Source organism: Mustela erminea, chromosome 5 (genome assembly GCF_009829155.1).
Source record: "Mustela erminea isolate mMusErm1 chromosome 5, mMusErm1.Pri, whole genome shotgun sequence".
NCBI lineage: Eukaryota > Metazoa > Chordata > Mammalia > Carnivora > Mustelidae > Mustela > Mustela erminea.
The window spans coordinates 131,089,679-131,107,477 of NC_045618.1; the positions used below are offsets into that span (position 1 = coordinate 131,089,679).

Consider the following 17,799-nt stretch of genomic DNA (forward strand, 5'->3'; position numbering starts at 1 on the left):
TTTAGGGTCCACTCTACTGGTGGTACTCTGAGGCTTAGTGAGAAGACAGAAACTCAGCCTTTATTAATCTTCAGAAAAAGTAACTAGATAAACCCCACAAAGATAGCAGGTGTGAAATCTTGTCTTTTCCTAAAATGGCAGCAACTCATAGAGGCATCAATGCCTCCTGCCTTTGCCTTGGGAGCTGTTCTGTACTCCCTGTTCTCACATGATTCTAAATATAAAAGTTTGCATATAAAAAAAAAAATCTTCCTAGAATATCTCTAAAATTTCTAAAAATGTATTAACCCTGCAAATAATTTACACATCATTCAAAAAACTCAATCCTAAATTGGGGCAATAAGAAGTTTCTCACAGAAAAAGGAGGAAGAAGCCCCATCTCCATTTCTCCTAACCCTTCAATCACTCACTCGGTAAGCATTTATTATTTACCATACACCAGAAACTGCTCTGCCCAGTACTAAAACAAAGAAACAAGTCAGTAAAAACATACAGGTGTACATTTTATTAAAAACCTAGTCCAGGGGTGACTGGTGGCTCAGCCATTGAGCATCAGCCTTCGGCTCAGGTCATGATCCCAGGGTCCTGGGATCGAGACCCGCATCTGGCTCCCTACTTGGCGGAGAGCCTGCTTCTCCCTCTTCTGCTGCTCCTGCTTGTGTTCCCTCTCTCACTGTATCTCTGTCAAATAAATACATAAAATCTTTTTTAAAAAATTTTTTTAATTAAAAATTAAATAAATAAAACCTAGTCCGGACTACAGAGAAGGCTGTGAAAACAGAAAAAGAAGAATGCTTTACAGTGAATAATACTCTGCAAATAAGGGGTTGGGCAAGCCTACAGTTTAATCTTAATGATAATGAGGCAACCAACCCATTTCAGAAGCCAGAAAACACCTCAAAAGCACTCTTACGTGAGTAAAAGTAGTAATAATATATTACACTTCTGTATAGTGGTCTTCACTAAAAAATGTTCCCACACTTAACTCAGCAGCATAACCACCATTCTAAATAAGAAACAAATAAAATTAAAGCCTGGGTTTTAGACCACCAATTGTGTTACCTAATTATTATAATATTGTCAGAAAAGCAACCGAACCACATCCAAAATGAAATAACGGACGTGTAAAGAAAATCACCCTAACCTGCGGTTCCAGAGGCTTTCCTCTGCCAACATTTTATAACGAAAATTTCTGAACAGATGAGAAAGTTGAAAGAAGTTCCAATTACCACTCACACCCCATCACATCTACTGCACATCACACACTGCAATTAACATTTTGCTTTTTCTGTTTTATCACACATCTATATAAGAAACCTTCCCACCCTGGCATCTTTGTAATTCAAGGCACTCTTGGTAGACCAGGTGATTGGTCATGGCATCCACTCTCAGAGAAGTAGATTATCAAGGAATCAAGCTTAATAAAACACTACTGATACCTCTCATCAACTTGAAGAATTAATTCCAGGGTGAACACTCAGCTAAACACTGTATACCTTGGTATGAACATTAAAATGTTTTCCAAGTTCTGAAAATGAAGTGCCTGCCCTGTTAAAGGGTATTTTTTCAAGTTAGCAAAAACTCTTAGTTAAAAAGTTTCTAAAACTACAGTGTTTTTATTCTACAGAAGAGATCAGTGTTTTGGTCTTACTAAGTTCTCTAAATCTGAAATTCATGCTTGTTGGTAAAAGCAAAGTCAATGAAGTGAAACCCCATCTCAGCACCTAGAAACACCAGCAGTAACTCTCAACTCAATTTTACTCCTTTCCTCCCCGACCCTTACCCCCAACCCCCCGACCCCTACCCCTACCCCACCCCCACCCCAACCCTATACCCACAGGATCATCCGGCACTGTCTGGAGAAATATTTTGTCAGGACTTGGGAGCAGGGGAGGGGGAGTTGGTCTCCTACAGGCATCTGTTAGGTAGAGGGAGGGATGCTGCTAAACATCCCACAATACAAGGTCCACAGGACAGCCCTCACAACAAAATTATCTGGCTCAAAATGTCAGTAGTGTCAGAGTTAAGAACCCTCACCTATAGGGATGAACAAACTACAGGATGCAGTGGGCAGGGCATCATGTTAAAAGAAACACCACTTCAGAGAAGGAGAGGAGGCTGTGCCCTTCTGTTGGATAAAACCAGCCTCCAGGGACAGAGGTCAACATCCCATAGTAGTAACAATGTCATTCTCTTGCCAGAGCTTCAATGAGTCTTGGGCCTCTGGATCCCATGGAATCATGAGAAGGTAGCTGGACCTTCAGGCCTACTGGTAAACTGAAACTACTCAAGTAGTACAGAGGATCCCTCCCTGCCTAGCCTGGGCAGAAAGAAGAGCATCTATAGGGAGAGAAAGAGATCCAGGCTGGGTAAGAGGGAAAGATCTCACTCATTCCAATGTCCCGGATGCCTAGCAGAGCACCTGGCACAAAACAGGCCTTCAGCAAAAGTTACATAAATGGAGTGAACTCCTTCAGATCAACTCTGTTGCTTCCCTCCTATGGCCTTTGTGGCACGTCCTTCAATCTCTAATCCTATTTCCTGCATGTAAAAAAGTGAATGGGTTCTTTAGAGGATGTGATGACATGAGGCATGTGAACCCATTTTGTGAATTCTAGAGCATTATACAGAGGCAAATGAAAGACTCAAAAGCTACATCTATGGTGCTAATTCTTTTATGTGCCCAATATTATTACTTTAGAGGCTAATAATAGTAATTTCCTGATAGTCTTTTTATTAAAATAGTAATCTCAATTCTATAGGACTCTCAATTAAACTTCCATAGAGAAAAAAGAATTCTATGGGACTCAAATCTATTTTCATTTTGAATGGAAAAATAAATGTGGCCTATGAAGTCTAGTATTTTCCCTGGGTTTCATCCGAGAGAGGCAGACGCAGCTCTCAGCAGATATCCAAACCAAAAGTATCTCAAACAGCAGTCTGGTACTTGAATTGAGTTTAAGAAAAGTATTAATATATTACTGTTAATTACTGAGACCAGTAATATCATGTACTGGGAGTTCTACTATAGGCCCAGCGAAGTACTGAGTGCTCCAGGCTCCATGTACAGTATGGTAGATGCTTGGGCTTCTCTCTCCCTCTCCTTTGCCCCTACCCCCTGCACTCTCTTCCTCTCTAAAATAATCTTAAGCAAAAAGAAAAGAAAAGAAAGAAAGAAAGAAAAAGCTCTCTTTCTTAATGCCATATCTTGAATTTTTAAAAATAAATATTCATTTTCAGTATACGTATTTAAAACACAACAAAATATACTCTCAGTGATCTATATATACCCTTGCTTGCCCTTTGAGTTCCTGAATGCTCTTCCTTTGAAATCAAAGTAAAAAACATTCCCCCAAATTCCGGAGGAAATATTACTCTGAGAATACCATTCCTCAAACTAGCTTCATACTAAGGAAAAAATCTCAGAGGATGGGGAGACATCTATGGTAACAAGACTGTCAGATGACTGTCAATGATCCTAGTCGCCTGGTATTTCCCAGCCTGGTTAGTCTGTATAACCAATAGCATAGGCAGAAGTAATGGCAGGTTACTTCTGAGATTAGGTTATAAGAGACTGTGGCTTCCATCTTGGGCACTCAAGCAAAAGCTGGCACGCTCTCACTCTCCCGCTCTCTCAAAACATTCCCTCTAGGGAAAAGCCAACAACCACGTGTCTTGAGGACACTGACAGCTCTGTGAAGGGGCCCACATGGAAAGGAACCGAGACTCTCAGTCCAACAGCTTATAAAGAATTAAAATCTGCCAATAGCTCTATGAGCTTCAAGTGGATTCTTTGGCCCCAGTTGTGCCTTGAAACAAATGTAGCCAGGGCCAACAATCTGCAACAATATGAAAGAGTCTGAACCTGAACCACCAGCTATGCTGCTCCCAGATACCTGACTTCAGGAACTGGAAATGTTTGTTACTTACAGCTACTAAATTGTAGGGCAGCTTTTTTTCTCCATCAGTAAATAATACAGCATTTTCATTAATCTTTTTTGAAAGTAATTCCCTGCTTTTGAGCCCTAACAAGAAGCTTCTAGTCTCAATAAAACCAATCTCTCAGGGGGCACCTGGGTGGCTCAGTGGGTTAAACCCCTGCCTTCAGCCCAGGTCATGATCCCAAGGTCCTAGGACAGAGCCCTGCATCAGAGCTCTCTGCTAGGTGGGGAGCCTGCTTCCCCCACTCTCTCTGCCTGCCTCTCTGCCTGCTTGTGATCTCTTTCTCTGTCAAATAAATAAATAGAATCTTAAAAATAAATTTTTAAAATATCCCTCAGTATTCTCATAATTGGGAGGAAAAAACACAGTTTGTCCTCTGAACTGACGGCTTGCTGGTCTTTCATATTCCTGATCACAAAGAACTACAAATTTGGAATTGAATGAGAGTAGTTTATACCTGTGTCAATTAAAATAAAGAGGTACAGAATTAATTTATCACCTATAATCAAAAAGTTGGTATCAGTAAGTTAATACCCGGATTTCTCACCCACTGATTTTTTTTTTTTTAAATAGCCCAAAAAAATCTTTGCTCAATTTTTTTCCTGGGTCAAGGTGGTAGACTTATAACCATATATAATCAGACCTCAGAGTCCTAAAGTAAATATGACTGAGGGAGAGGTTTTTCAGAGAAACATCTCACATCAACTGTAAAATTAGTCTCACAATAGGTTATAAGAATGTATAATGAAGGAGCTTGTTTTTCGGTTTCATTTAGAGGGAGGACACCATGCTAGAAAACCACCTCACTGGGTTCACGGGCTCATTAATGCGGCCCCTGCCCCAGGTATACTTTGTAAAGGTAATGATTTTCCTCAGGACTATGCCTCAGTTATTGCACTGGGGACTGTGCCTTGGAGAAACCCACCCATCCTTTAAGGACTTACCTTTTCTTAGAGCTAAGAGATTCATCTTCAGTTAGATGAAATGTCTCTTCAGAGTCAATTTTTAAAGAGCATATATTCTGAGACCTGAATGTCTGAAAATGTCTTTCTGCTGCCTTTGCATACGAAATCTATCTAAGCTGTATATAAAATTCAGGGAGGAGTGGGGAGGGCAACCTTACCCCCAGTCGAAATTCTAAAGGCAACTGTAGCCTCTCACATTTAGTACGGCAGGGATAAATGCTGGTGTTTTTCTCATCCCTTTTAAAATTGTTCTTTAGATCTGTTCTGCTCCCACCACCAACGCAGAATGCAAAATTTTGCCAGGATACGTCTAGGTAGATGTGTTTTTTTCATTTGTTTTTCCCTTTTAATCTTTATACTTAATTTTTTCGACTCAGAACACTTTTTCTCTTTAGTTGTATTTTAAAAATCATTATTCTATTCCAATTCTTCAGTTTCTTCCTGTGGAATATTTACTCACAGACTGGGCCTCTATCCTTTGTCCTCCAGATAGATCAACTTTTCTCTCATTTTTACCTCCTCTCTCTGCATTTTGGGAGGGCTTCAAAGTTTTCCACATCAAATCAATTTTCAGCAAAATGAATTGTTCTTTTTTTTTTTTATTTTAAATTTTTTTTAAATTAACATATATTATTTGCCCCAGGGGTACAGGTCTGTGAATCATCAGCCTTACACACTGAATTTCCTGTTTTAACACTGCAATTACATTTCAAATTTCCCTACAATTCTCTTCCCATACTACTGGCTTTTCAAATAGCCACCTTGTCCTTATGATTTACTGCTCCTCTTTCAAAGTGAAATAAGTCATTCAAAGACAAATATTGTATGATTTCACTCGTAGGTGGAATCTGAGAAACCGAACAGATGAAACACAGGGAAAATGGGGGAGGGAGGCAAACCATAAGAAACTCTGAACTATAAAGAACAAACTGAGGGTTGCTGGAGGGGAAGTGGGTAGGAAGTGGGCTAAATAGTGATGGGGATTAAGGAGGGCACTTGTGAACACTAGGTGTTATATGTAAGTGATGAGTACTTCCTAAAACCAGTATTACACTTTATGTTAACTAGAATTTAAACAAAGACTTTAGAATACGGGCGCCTAGGTGGCTCAGTGGGTTAAAGCCTCTGCCTTTGGCTCAGGTCATGATCCCAGGGTCCTGGGATCGAGTCCCATGTCGGGCTCTCTGCTCAGCAGGGAGCCTACCTACCCGCCCCCCCCTACCGCCCTGCCTCTCCACCTACTTGTGATCTCTGTCTGTCAAATAAATAAATAAAATCCTAAAAATAAAACAACAACAAAAAACTTTAAAACCAACCAACAAAAACCAACCAAATAAAAAAGTGACTATGTCTTCATGCATCCTAAAGAAGATTTTCTAAAATGTTCTTCTGGTTTCCACTGGCAATCATTTTCAAAGATGTGTTTTTCCTCTAAACTTTCAGAATGATGTTCCTTTTCCCTTATTCTGCAGAACTTGCTCAAAGGACTCTTCTTGAAAACTGGTTTACCTAAAATCTGGTTATTTGTCAATAGAAAGGGTGTGTAAATTACCCCTGGTCCCACTCTCTAGTCCCCTGGATACGGGAAACATGTTCTTCTCACACTACAGCTGGCCAAGACAATGTGCAGAGATGCTGGCCGAGTGCCCCATGTCATTGGTAGCTTTTCTCTCATATAGCTATGTTGGACTAAGACAGGATCTTCTTCTAACTCTCAAGGGTCTGAAATATATAAAGGTATATAAAACATTACAATTTCTGGAATGCACCACTAAGTGATTTTTTTCTTCTCTGCCCATGCCAACAGTAAACTTTATTCTTGGAGAATCTATTTCCTAGGATTCAATTTGTTGTGATTGCCTCCTACCCCAAACACAAATGCACACACAGAAAACACTAATTCCCTATCCAAGTGTATTCTGGTAGTTAGAGCCTCCAAATGAAGATGGAAAGATACCAACTGAGAAGTACGGTAGTTCCCCCTTATCCACAGCAGCCACTTCAACACCCCCAGTGGATGCTTGAAACTGTAGTTAACCCTCCGATATGCCATGTTTGTTCCTACACATAAATCTGCGACTGTTTTATTTATAAATTAAGCACAGTAAAAGACAAGCAATAACCAATAATAAAACAGCACAACATAGCATAATAAAAGTTTTATGAATGTAGTCTCTTTCTCTCAAAATACCTTATGATTCTCACTCTTCTTCCTAGGATCATGGGAGAGGATAAAACGGCTACGTCCCGAGCTGAAGTGAGGTGAATGACGCAGGCAGTGCTGGGCTACTATGACTACTTCTGACGATAGGGCAGGGCTTCCAGACTGCACCAGACTGTACCTGCCTGCGGGTAACTCAAACCACTGAAAGAAACTGTGAGTGAGGGGGCACTCCCGCAGGATGGACCACTACTCTGGTTCAAACTGCAGATGCCTGATTTTCTGACTGAAATGAACCCTGTATCTATGAACAAAAGTCTGACTACAGAGAAAGGAGGAAGGCTCTCGCCCCCTGCCTTCAGCATCAGCTCGGCACTGCTGATGTGGGCTTCCAACCTCACATGCAGCAGCCTTGTGGTTTGAGGAAATCTTGGCAAGAGCCAACTCTAAGTGCTAGGTCCTGGTGATACGAGTTTACATGTTTTATGTCTTTGTAAGTATTTTGGTGGGCAGCTGATCCTGCCTATCAAATGCTTTTTATTTTCATTTTTATTTTTTTAAGATTTTTTATTTATTTGACAGACAGAAATCACAAGTAGGCAGAGAGGCAGACAGAGAGAGTGGGGGAAGCAGGCTCCCTGCTGAGCAGAGAGCCCGATGCAGGGCTCTGAGCCGAAGGCAGAGGCTTTAACCCACTGAGCCACCCAGGCACCCCAGATGCTTTTTAAAGTATGAAGTTACAATGATGCCCTGGAATGGGGCTGTGACTAAAAAGAATGACAGAAAGATCATACAGTACAACCTCTACCAACTCTACACTAACTTAGCACATGGTCCCCAAGACCTAGGCTTGAACCCCTTCAGTGACCTAGAACTCGCTACCCCATCAAACAATTCATTTCATTTTTAGAGTTCAAATTTTTCGGAATGTTACTGAGGCAACACTGAACCCTCTACTTTGAGCCCTACCACCATCCTCTAGAGTCACACAAAATAATCCGAACACATTCCTTTCTTTCAAGAGACAGATCTTCAAATACAGTAGTATCAAATCCACCTCCCAAGCTGTCTTTCTTAGTTGTTCCTAAAGATCTACTAGCAGAACTTTGAGTACATCTACATAAGCACACCATGCTGGCTATTCAATATTCCCAAATGCAACAGCACCATCTGCAACAATGGTACATGTACTCTCGGTCAGCATCCCCAGTTATGGAACAGAAAACAGAACAACCTCAACCTACCACATATATTCTTTCCCACAGTTCCAGTGGCCCCTGATTAATGACCTCCACTTGCAAAGGAGGCTACTTACCTTAACCATGAAATAATGAATGCTATTGATCCAACAAGCTACTGCTATAGAGAGTTACTGATCACCCAATCTTTGTTAAAATGGTCCTCATTTAGCAATTTCACTGTCACAAACACCTGGAGCAAAGCATGCTCATAATTAAAGAGTTTGGGGGAGTTAAAGTGAAAGGTGATGGACAGAGATCTCAGCTTTCTCCCATTTATTCTTGCTTCTGAGCTATTGTTTGTGTCAGAAGGGATATTGATTTTCTATAAAAATAAGAAAACAAGAGGCACCAAGGGGCCGCAGAAGGTCAGCCTGGGCTGGAGAAGGAGGGGGGAGGTTTAGCACTCTATCTCTGTCACTTGCCTTCCAAGAGAAAGGAATATTTTCTTTCCTGTGAGATCGGCCTCTAATACATCACCTTAGAAAGGCTCCAGACTGAGACTTCAGGCCAACACCAAACTGATTCACTTATAAAAGAACAGAAATTAAACTATATTCAAGGGGAACAAACAAATGTGTTAGTGAAAAACAGAGCAGAATCAGGCTATGAATCACCTAATGGCTGCTACACAGACAATATGAATAAGAACAGTAGAAAGTAATTGCACAAAAGAACCGCTCCATTTTAGAATGGAACACACATACAAAGGAAAACATTAAAATAACCGATCTTTTTGCAGGCACAAAATACTACTACCTCATAACCACTTTCAGTTCCTCAGAATCCCTGAGGGATTGGTTGGTGCAGAATTGAAGGAAGAACAGAAAAAGAGAAGTAAAAAAGAATTATTGGTCATGTTTAAAGCTATTCCATGGTTAATTAATAAAGTGAGTTGAAGGAAATTAGAAATAAAGCTCTCTGGTTGAGTCATACATTTTCAAACCTAAAACTCATGACATACACTTTTTTAAAAGAACTGTATCACTGACAAGGCTAGGTTAAACTTAATGATCACCTTCATCCTAATAATTCTACAAGTTTGAATCATACAGGCTGACAATCCTCAATGACTGATAAAAAGTAAGGTTCTAGGGGTGCCTGGGTGACTCAGTTGGTTGAACATCTGCCTTTGGCTCAGGCCATGATCCTGGAGTTCAGAATCAAGCCCGGGTCAGGCTCCCTGCTCAGTGGGGAGTCTGCTTCTCCCTCTGCCCTTCACCCGGCTCCTGTTCTCTTTCCCCTAAATAAATAAAAAAAATCTTTAAATAATAATAATAATTGAGGGAAGAAGATTTTAGTTCCATCTTACTTGAGAGACTGAATATAATTTGCAGTGTCCTCTCTTTCTCCACAGGGTAGATTTTGGGGGGGAAATACAAAGCACTTCTGCCCATAACTACAGATGAATCAACATAAGGCATATACTTAAGACTCCCAAACAATGAGATTCTAAAGATGTAGTATTCTCATTTTCGGTCTGCTACTACTCTGCCTATTATTCCCTCATAGCTACAAGGCCATGTTATTAAAGACCTCTGAAGTCATGGACCAGGCAAATAGCACAAATGGCGGGGTGGGGGGGGACGACACGACAAGATCTTCTCAATTTAGAAAAGAATAAGAATTTCGTAAGAACTGCTGCCTGCTTCCACTTACCCAGGCTCTCATATAACCAGAATGTTTATTATTACAACCTGACTATAACGTGCAATAGATGTGTCTGGGGTAAGAAAGAACTGGAAGGACTGAAGGCCTCACTGCTAAATTACAGACTCCATATCTGGAACCATTCTCAGACTATTAAGAGCAGACAGAGTTAACAGTCTCTCACCTACAATTATGTCATAATTTAACAAGAAATTCTGGAGAAAAAATATATACAAGCTATCATTGCAAAAAAACAATTAAAAATCACTATTCTCAACAGTAAATTATTTGGCATATAGGTTTGATATTGAAACAAACTTAAATGCCTCAATCAAGGGTTTTGGTATTGTGAAAGGCTGTAAGTTGACTAAACATTTATTTGATTAAAAATAACACCAACAAAAAAAACTTTATAACCCAAAATCATACATATAAACTGGGCAACTAAGTCTGAGGAGATACATTAAAGGAAAATTAAGAAGCGAAATTATAAGCTTATCTGGTTGTGCAGACTGGCAAATATAAAGTTAGTCAGAAAAACTGTTAAAGCTGGATTTAAAATCACCCATGAAAGGTACAGGGATAAACATCTAAGCAGCTTTCCCTATTACTGACATAGCTTCACCTCATAGTTCCTAAGATTTATGTCTTTGTTTTTCAGACAAACTTCAAGAGGAAAGTCCTAAGAAAAGCCACATATTCTAAGCTAAGATGACACGGAAAAGAGCCATGGAAAAGGGACACTAAAGGGGCAGCAAAACATGGTGGTTAAGTATGAACTTTGGAATCAGGTTCAATTCCCAGTTTTGCCACTGGGTGACCTTGGGCAAATTATCTAAATGCTACTAACCTCCATCTCCTCTTCTACAAAATACGAATAGCGGTCCTACCATACAGTGGAGTTCTAAACATTCGACTGGGACTACCAACCCACTAGGCAGCCCCCATAAAGCCATTTGATTTGACGCTATGAAGAAGATAGAAACAATGTAGGGATATCAAATCCCAGGTAATGCATGGGGTGGTCCCTCACCACCAAGAACTGCCCCATTCAAAACCAACAGCATCTTCCTTGAGAAACAGTTATCATACAATGATATTAAGAATAATATTAAAGTATCAAGGTGGGGATTAGTCCAATGTTCCTAGGACTACCTGAGATATAAAAAACAAAGTCACCAAAAACTGCACTGCCATTTTAAACATGCACCTAAAAGACCCAAATGTTTCTGGCCCAGTGACATCTAGTATAAGACTAATGGGATTTGGTACTGTTATTTTCAAAGCCCACTACGTGTTCAAACTACGTGAACGTCAGCCGTAAAAAATAAGCTCCACAGAGTCAAACTGGAAGGAGCAGACAACAGAATTATAGCCCAGTACCTAAAGCCATGACTCTTGATGAGGAAAGGCAGCTTACCAGGAACATACACGAACTCCACGTGCCTGGCACCAGCATTTTCTCATGTACACAAACACACGCCCCAGCCTCTGCTGAGACCCTCATTCTACATCTACGTTTGATCTACATGGCATAAGCAGCAGCAAGTTGTTTTTAAAATAAAATTCATGGCTTCGCATGTGAAGTACACATTTAAAAACAATTTTTAGAAACAAATGTGTTTGTTTATATACAGCCTTCTTGACATAGGGAAACAGAATCATGAATGTACTGTAAAAAGCTAGAGATAAACCCTAGCTGCCTGCTTATGGGAGGGCTACAAAGTCAACACCACGGTGGCTGGTTTGGAAAGAAAGCTGAACTCATCAAGACTTGGGGTAAAAATAGCCAGGAAAATCTCTGAGTAAGGGAGCGCTCACCATTCTGACATGTTCTCATCAGAGCCCTGTTTTTGTTCATCTGCTTCACACTCCATCCTTTCTTTCCTTCCTGTTTTGCTTAGGAAAGTCCTATTTTCTGCTGATTCACACAACCCATGACCTGAGGAGGCCCAGGGAGTATTCTCCTTCCAGCGGGACAGACGCTGCTTCTTAGCCGACTTGAACCTGCAGCCTCTCTCATAGCTCCAATCTGACACCTTGAGCTTCTGCTGAAGGCTGGCGGCCACCTCCGATGTCACTCGCTTCACCTTCCGCCGGCGCCGGAGCGGTCGACACGGAGCATTTTCGGTAAAGGAGTCAGACTCGTGCCAAGAGTGCTGCTTACTCTTAACAATGGCATTGAGCGCTGGGTGCCGTTTGGCTACCATTGTGTCATCGGAGTCACTAAAATTGGCAATAGGGGCCATTTCTCGACAGTCCTTGATGGCTTCATCAAGACTAGACTCGGAGGCCTCACTGTAGCAGCAGGTATGTTCCGCCAGGTGAGTGAAGTCGGAACGGCGCTTCCGGCCTCTCCTTTTGCGAAGCTGCCGCCTCTGCTGCCGAGGACTCAGGGCCATCTCCTCCCACAGCTCACCAAGCTTATTCTGCTCGGATGTCTGCTCTAAGGCTGAGGCTAAGTCATGCACCAGCTCATCCATGAGGCCACATCTGCCAAAAGAAAGTTCAGAAAAAGAAAAAGAAAACCTGAATAGGATTCTGCTGTTTAGAGTAATTTTATAAAATAGATCATGGCATTGCAGGGTCCACACCATCTACAGAAAATAAAGTCATCTTTCATCTGGCTACACTTAAGACTGTTCCTACACCCATGCACCTTTAAGCCACTAAAAACAGAGGTGTTTATCCTTGTTAGGTACCTCAAGTCAACATGCTTTTAAAGCACAAAAAAAAAAAAAAAAAAAAAAAAAAAATCACTCACCAGATCACAACTAGGATGTTAGCAAACTGAGCAAACCCAGGGATATAAATCTTTCCTCCCCTTTTCCCCAATTAAACTTGTCACTAAATTATCTGATGATTGAATCCAAAAGATTAGAGAAAGTCTCATTAGACAGGAGCAGAAAAACACACAATTTCAAAACCATGGATAAAGAATTGTTCCATGGGCTGGGGTCACTTGTGGAAGGGAGGAGAAAGACAACTTAGTGACTCACTTTAAGGACCACTGCTTGCGGTTTCAGTGATCCAAGAAATTGTGGTAACCAGATGTGCACCCTGAATGGAAAAAAGACACTGTCTGCCCCCACTCTGGTCCCAACTACCACCTGGAAGCTAGCAGGGAAGGAATTTTATCGGGTATGTCATATCTTTTTTAACAATTAGCAGCTTCTAAGCTCTTCTCCCATCCTTCAGAAAATTAAGTGATCATAATTATGTGCTTTAGTACCAATCACACAAAATCGGGACGTAACTGATGCTGAAATGACAGGGACAGATGGAGTCTCTATGATTTGTAGCTAACCGCTTTCTACATTTTTCTATTTTTCTATTCATTCTTGTCAAACCCTCATACTTCTGGGGTCACTTCAGAGGCAAACCTTCCAAGGGATGAGAGCAGTACGAGCAATTTTCAAAATGCCCTTTTAAAGGTAAATGTCTAATATAATTTTTACAATACCTTATTAAATACATATTAATTTAGTATCTTTTCCCTAGCTCTCCTTAAGCCCAAAGTATTTCAAGCCCATAATTAGAATTTAAAACTGTGAGCCACCACTCTCAGACCCTATTTCCATTCATGCAGTTTACATTTGCAAAGGACTTTCTAAAACCTCTTTTCAGGCTGTCCCTATGCCAATGAATTCAAAGGCAAGAAAACAGTAGGCTGGCTTACCTACCACATGGGTGGGAGCAATAGGGACATCTAGTTCCACAACCACCAAACAAACAAAAACGTCTCCAGGTGTCAAAAGCCACAGAACATAAAATGACCACGTCCTTTCAAGCAATACGAGGTAATTGAAAACGCCCTGACGGGGGTCTGGGAGACAACTGCCCTTAAGACCAAAACATGTGGGGACATCACGTCTAAACCTATTTCCTTATTAAAGAACTACTGCTTTTAAGACTCAGGCAGAACTGTACACTTTAACGTGGAGCCAAGTTACAGAACTTGCAGCTGTTTGTGCAGAATCCTTTCCGATCTAAGGGAATGCAATTCGAAGAGCCGGTGACAGAACCCTGAGCTCCCCACACCTTCAGTCTCGGGTGCACGCTCCAAGAGAAACCCCTTGTCCAGCAAGCACTCGAGGAGAGGAAAGGTAAGTCACGCAAAGAAAAGAAGGGGAAAGGCAGCCGCACGGCTGGAGCGAAAGACCGGGTTGCGAGCAGCGGGGGAGGAGGCAGGCGTCAGGAAGCAACTTCTCCTGTGGGCTCACCGGGGCAGGGGGTCAGCCCTTCCCGGGCAGAACTGCAAAAGAAGGAAGTCCTGGCGACTAAGAACCCTCCGTAATCAGGGGTCGCAACATGGCCACATAGGTGAGAAGGAGCTTGTTTGGGAGGACTCTCCCCCACGCCCCGGCCCGCCCCCGAACACTAGAACGAACACAGCTCGGGACACCAAGCCCTCACGCTGTCGCCTGCCCAAAAGAGTCAGAAAGAAGAAAGGAGAAGACGTGACTGTCGCCCCGGAGACGCCCGAACCTCGTTCCCCGGCATGGGGTCGATGGGCCCTGAAAAACAAGGCCCAGCCACCCTCGCCCCTCCCGCCAACCTCCGCAGCCCCGTGGCGGCCACAGCCCCTCGGCCTCAGCCGGGAGCCCCGATCCCCGCTGGCGCCAGCCCCCTGGACCCCGACCCTCTCAACCCACTCCTCCCCCTCACCAGCTGCCGCAGCCACCTCCAATGGCCGCCGCTTTTGGGGCCGAGTCTCCCCGCCGGGGTTTCCCTTTCTGACCTCATTTCCGGTCCGGGCCGGAGGGGTGGGGCAGTGGTGGAGGGGGAGGGGCTGGCTACTCGAGAAGGCCCGCCCCTGCCCAGCGCTTCCTGTCCGTGGCCGCGCCCACTTCCGTCCCACGGAAGGCGGGGCCTTGGAGAAGCCGGAACAGGGACTGGGGGGGCCCCGGGGGGCGGGGGCTAAGGGCGGGAGGGGTAAAGGATGAGGTCCACATCTGGGGCGGGACACTCCTCCCCGGGCTGGCCTCATCTGCCTCGGGGACGTCAAGAAATTGGGCACTAGGGAGGGACTTCGGCCTCGCCCTTGTTTGCTGACCTACTTTTAGAAAGGGTGTGTGAAATGGAGGGGAAATGGATCCTCATTCTTGACTGAGAGTTGGCACAACGATTAGCCTGGTACCTTTGTAGTGAATCACTCAGTCTTACAAATACAAATGCCTTGAGCAACAAAACAAAGTACTATGGGATTATAACTCTAAGTATAAAATCAATTCCCATGCATCTCTACTGACATAAACTAATGAATACAGACATGAATAAAGTAATAAACGGGGAAAAGGAGATAAATCTCTGGTGCAGAAAAATTCCAAAGACTTTATGTAGATAATTCACCCTGAAGTATAACTCCCAACCCCTTGAATGAGGGCTGTGTGTAATGACTTCCTTCTAAAGAGCACAGTATGGAAAGAGGGGAAGTGAGGATAGTGGAGACACTCGGCAAGTACTACCTCGGCCAGGTGATCAGGATTAACATGAACAGTGATAAATCACCCTGATCCTGTGTATGCTAGCTATGATATGATGAAAGTGGCATTTTACCTCTTTGATATTTTCCTTCCAAATCCCGTACACCCAGTCTAATCCAGAGAAATAAATCAGACAAACTCCAAATGAGGGACGTTCTACAGAATGCTTGACCAGTATTCCTCAAAACTGTTAACGGCAAAAAAACTCAAGGAACGTCTGAGAAATTGTCACAGCCAAGAGGAAGCTTAAGGAAATGTGACAACTAAATGTTGTGTAGTATCCTAGTTGGCAGACTGAAACAGAAAAAGGATATTAAGTAAAAACTAAAGGAACTTGGATAAACTATGGAATTCAGTTAATAATAATGTTTCAATGTCGGTTCATTAATTGTGACAAATGTTCTATATATTAACGGAAGAAGTTAATAATGGGGAAACTGAGTATGGGATATAGAGGAACCGCCTGTAGTACCTTTGTAATTTTTCTGCATACCTAATACTAGTCTAAAATAAAAAGGTTATTTTTTTCAAATGCACATACCTTTGACCCAGAAATTCTGCCTCTGAGGAATTTTATTCTGAAGAAAAACTGGAAATTGGCACAAAAATTTTAAATTGTGGAGAGAGGGGTGAGAAGACTAGAAAGAAAAATCCGACAACAGGGATTAGTTATCTAAATTATGGTACATCTATGGGATGGAATAACTCTGTATCCTTTTAAAGTTGATGTGGAAGAATAATGGACGAAAAGTCATCAGTTTCTGGTTGTGTACATTCCTACATGACTGTGTTACTCCAATAAAAAGGTTATTCTAAAAAAAATAGAGTATGATGTATACAGGAAATTAAATCTGTACTTGCCTGGGAATGTAACTAAAGTGATACACTACACATCACTGAAAATAGTTCCATTATAAATGACCATATCTTCTACCTGATATTTTTATGGATTTTCAGCATTTTCTTTCCCTTTTTTTTTTTTAAGATTTTATGTATTTGAGAGAGAGAGAATGTAAGAGAGACAGAGGGAGCACAAGTGGGGGGTGGGGGACAGAGGCAGAAGCAGATTCCCCGCTGAGCAGGGATCCTGACATGGGACTCAATCTCAGGACCCTGGGATCATGACCTGAGCTAAAGGCAGATGCTCAACTGACTGACATACCCAGCCTCCCCTTTTTAGAATTTTCAAAAGATGAAACTTACAATGTAAAGAATTAAGGAAAGAGACGAGGAGGACTGAAGTTGGGTGCCAGCACGATGAAGAGAGTGGTCAGTACCATTTACACAGCTAGAGAAGTCAAGAAGAGAAACAGTTTTGGTGAGAAAGTGATTAATTCCATTTTGGACACACCAAATTTGTAACTTTCACAGGAGAGAAAAATTGTTCTAAAGTTGTACGCAACTATCAGCCCTCTTTTTTGGTTAAGTGACGTTCTCTCCCACAAGCAAACTAAGTGTCCATTGATAAATAGATTTTTTAAAAAATGTGGTGTACACACACACACACACACACACACACACACACAGGAATATTACTCAGCCTTTAAAAAGGATGAGATGGTTACCATTTGCAACAACGTGGATGGACCTAGAGGGTGAAGTAAGTCAGATTGAGAAAGACAAATACCATATGATTTCACTCATATGTGGAATCAAAAAAATGAATAAACAAAAAGCAGAAACAGACTTATAAATACAGAGAACAAACTGATGGTTGCCTAGGGGGAAGGAAAAAATGGGTTAAGAGGAGTGGGAGATACAGATCTCCAGTGATGGAAATGAATGAGTCATGGGAACAAAAGACATAGAAAAGGGAATATAGCCAATAATACCATAATAACATTGTATAGTGACAGATGGTAGCTGCTCTTGGGGCGAGCATAGTATAACATATAGAGAAGTTGAATCACTATGTTGTCCACCTGAAACTAATAAAAGATTGTGTATCAAGTATACTCAAATAAAAAATTTTAATAAATAAAATAAAACTATGAAAAAAGTTCTCTCCCACAAATCACAGCATCTCCCATGATGTCAGTTGCCTCAGTCAGCTCTGAACGCTCCCATATTTCTTGAAATCCAACTTTTATTTTCAGCTTTCTGTTAGTTATCTTCCCTGGTTTACTCCACCAGCATCTCCAATTTAAGATGTTGAGACAAAGCTTAGTTTTTTCCATAGTCGCTATCAAATCTTCCCCTTCTCCACTGTTCCCTGTTTGGGAAATGTTAACACCATCATGCAGTCACCGAGGTGAGACGGTTTGAAGTCATTTTTAGTTCCTGATTTTTTCTTTCTTTTTTTAAAGATTTTATTTGTTTATTTGACAGAGAACAGAGAGATCACAAATAAGCAGAGA

General features: G+C 41.8%; 1 protein-coding gene across 5 annotated transcripts in view; it reads right to left on the minus strand.

Moving 5' to 3' along the window:
• The window catches only part of GPATCH2L (G-patch domain containing 2 like), a 54,433-nt gene extending 39,706 nt beyond the window's left edge, over positions 1-14,727 (minus strand). For 4 of the 5 annotated variants that reach the window (XM_032344867.1, XM_032344870.1, XM_032344865.1 and 1 more), the window contains exons 1-2: positions 14,625-14,727; positions 11,778-12,449 (exon numbers count right to left, since the gene is read on the minus strand). In XM_032344867.1, coding sequence (XP_032200758.1) covers positions 11,778-12,439 — 662 coding nt within the window. In that variant the 5' untranslated portion in view covers positions 12,440-12,449; positions 14,625-14,727. Of the gene's footprint in view, positions 1-11,777; positions 12,450-12,955; positions 13,985-14,624 lie in introns of those variants that run through there. The other variant, XM_032344866.1, reaches the window with a different exon arrangement.
• Between the last annotated feature and the right edge of the window lie 3,072 nt (positions 14,728-17,799).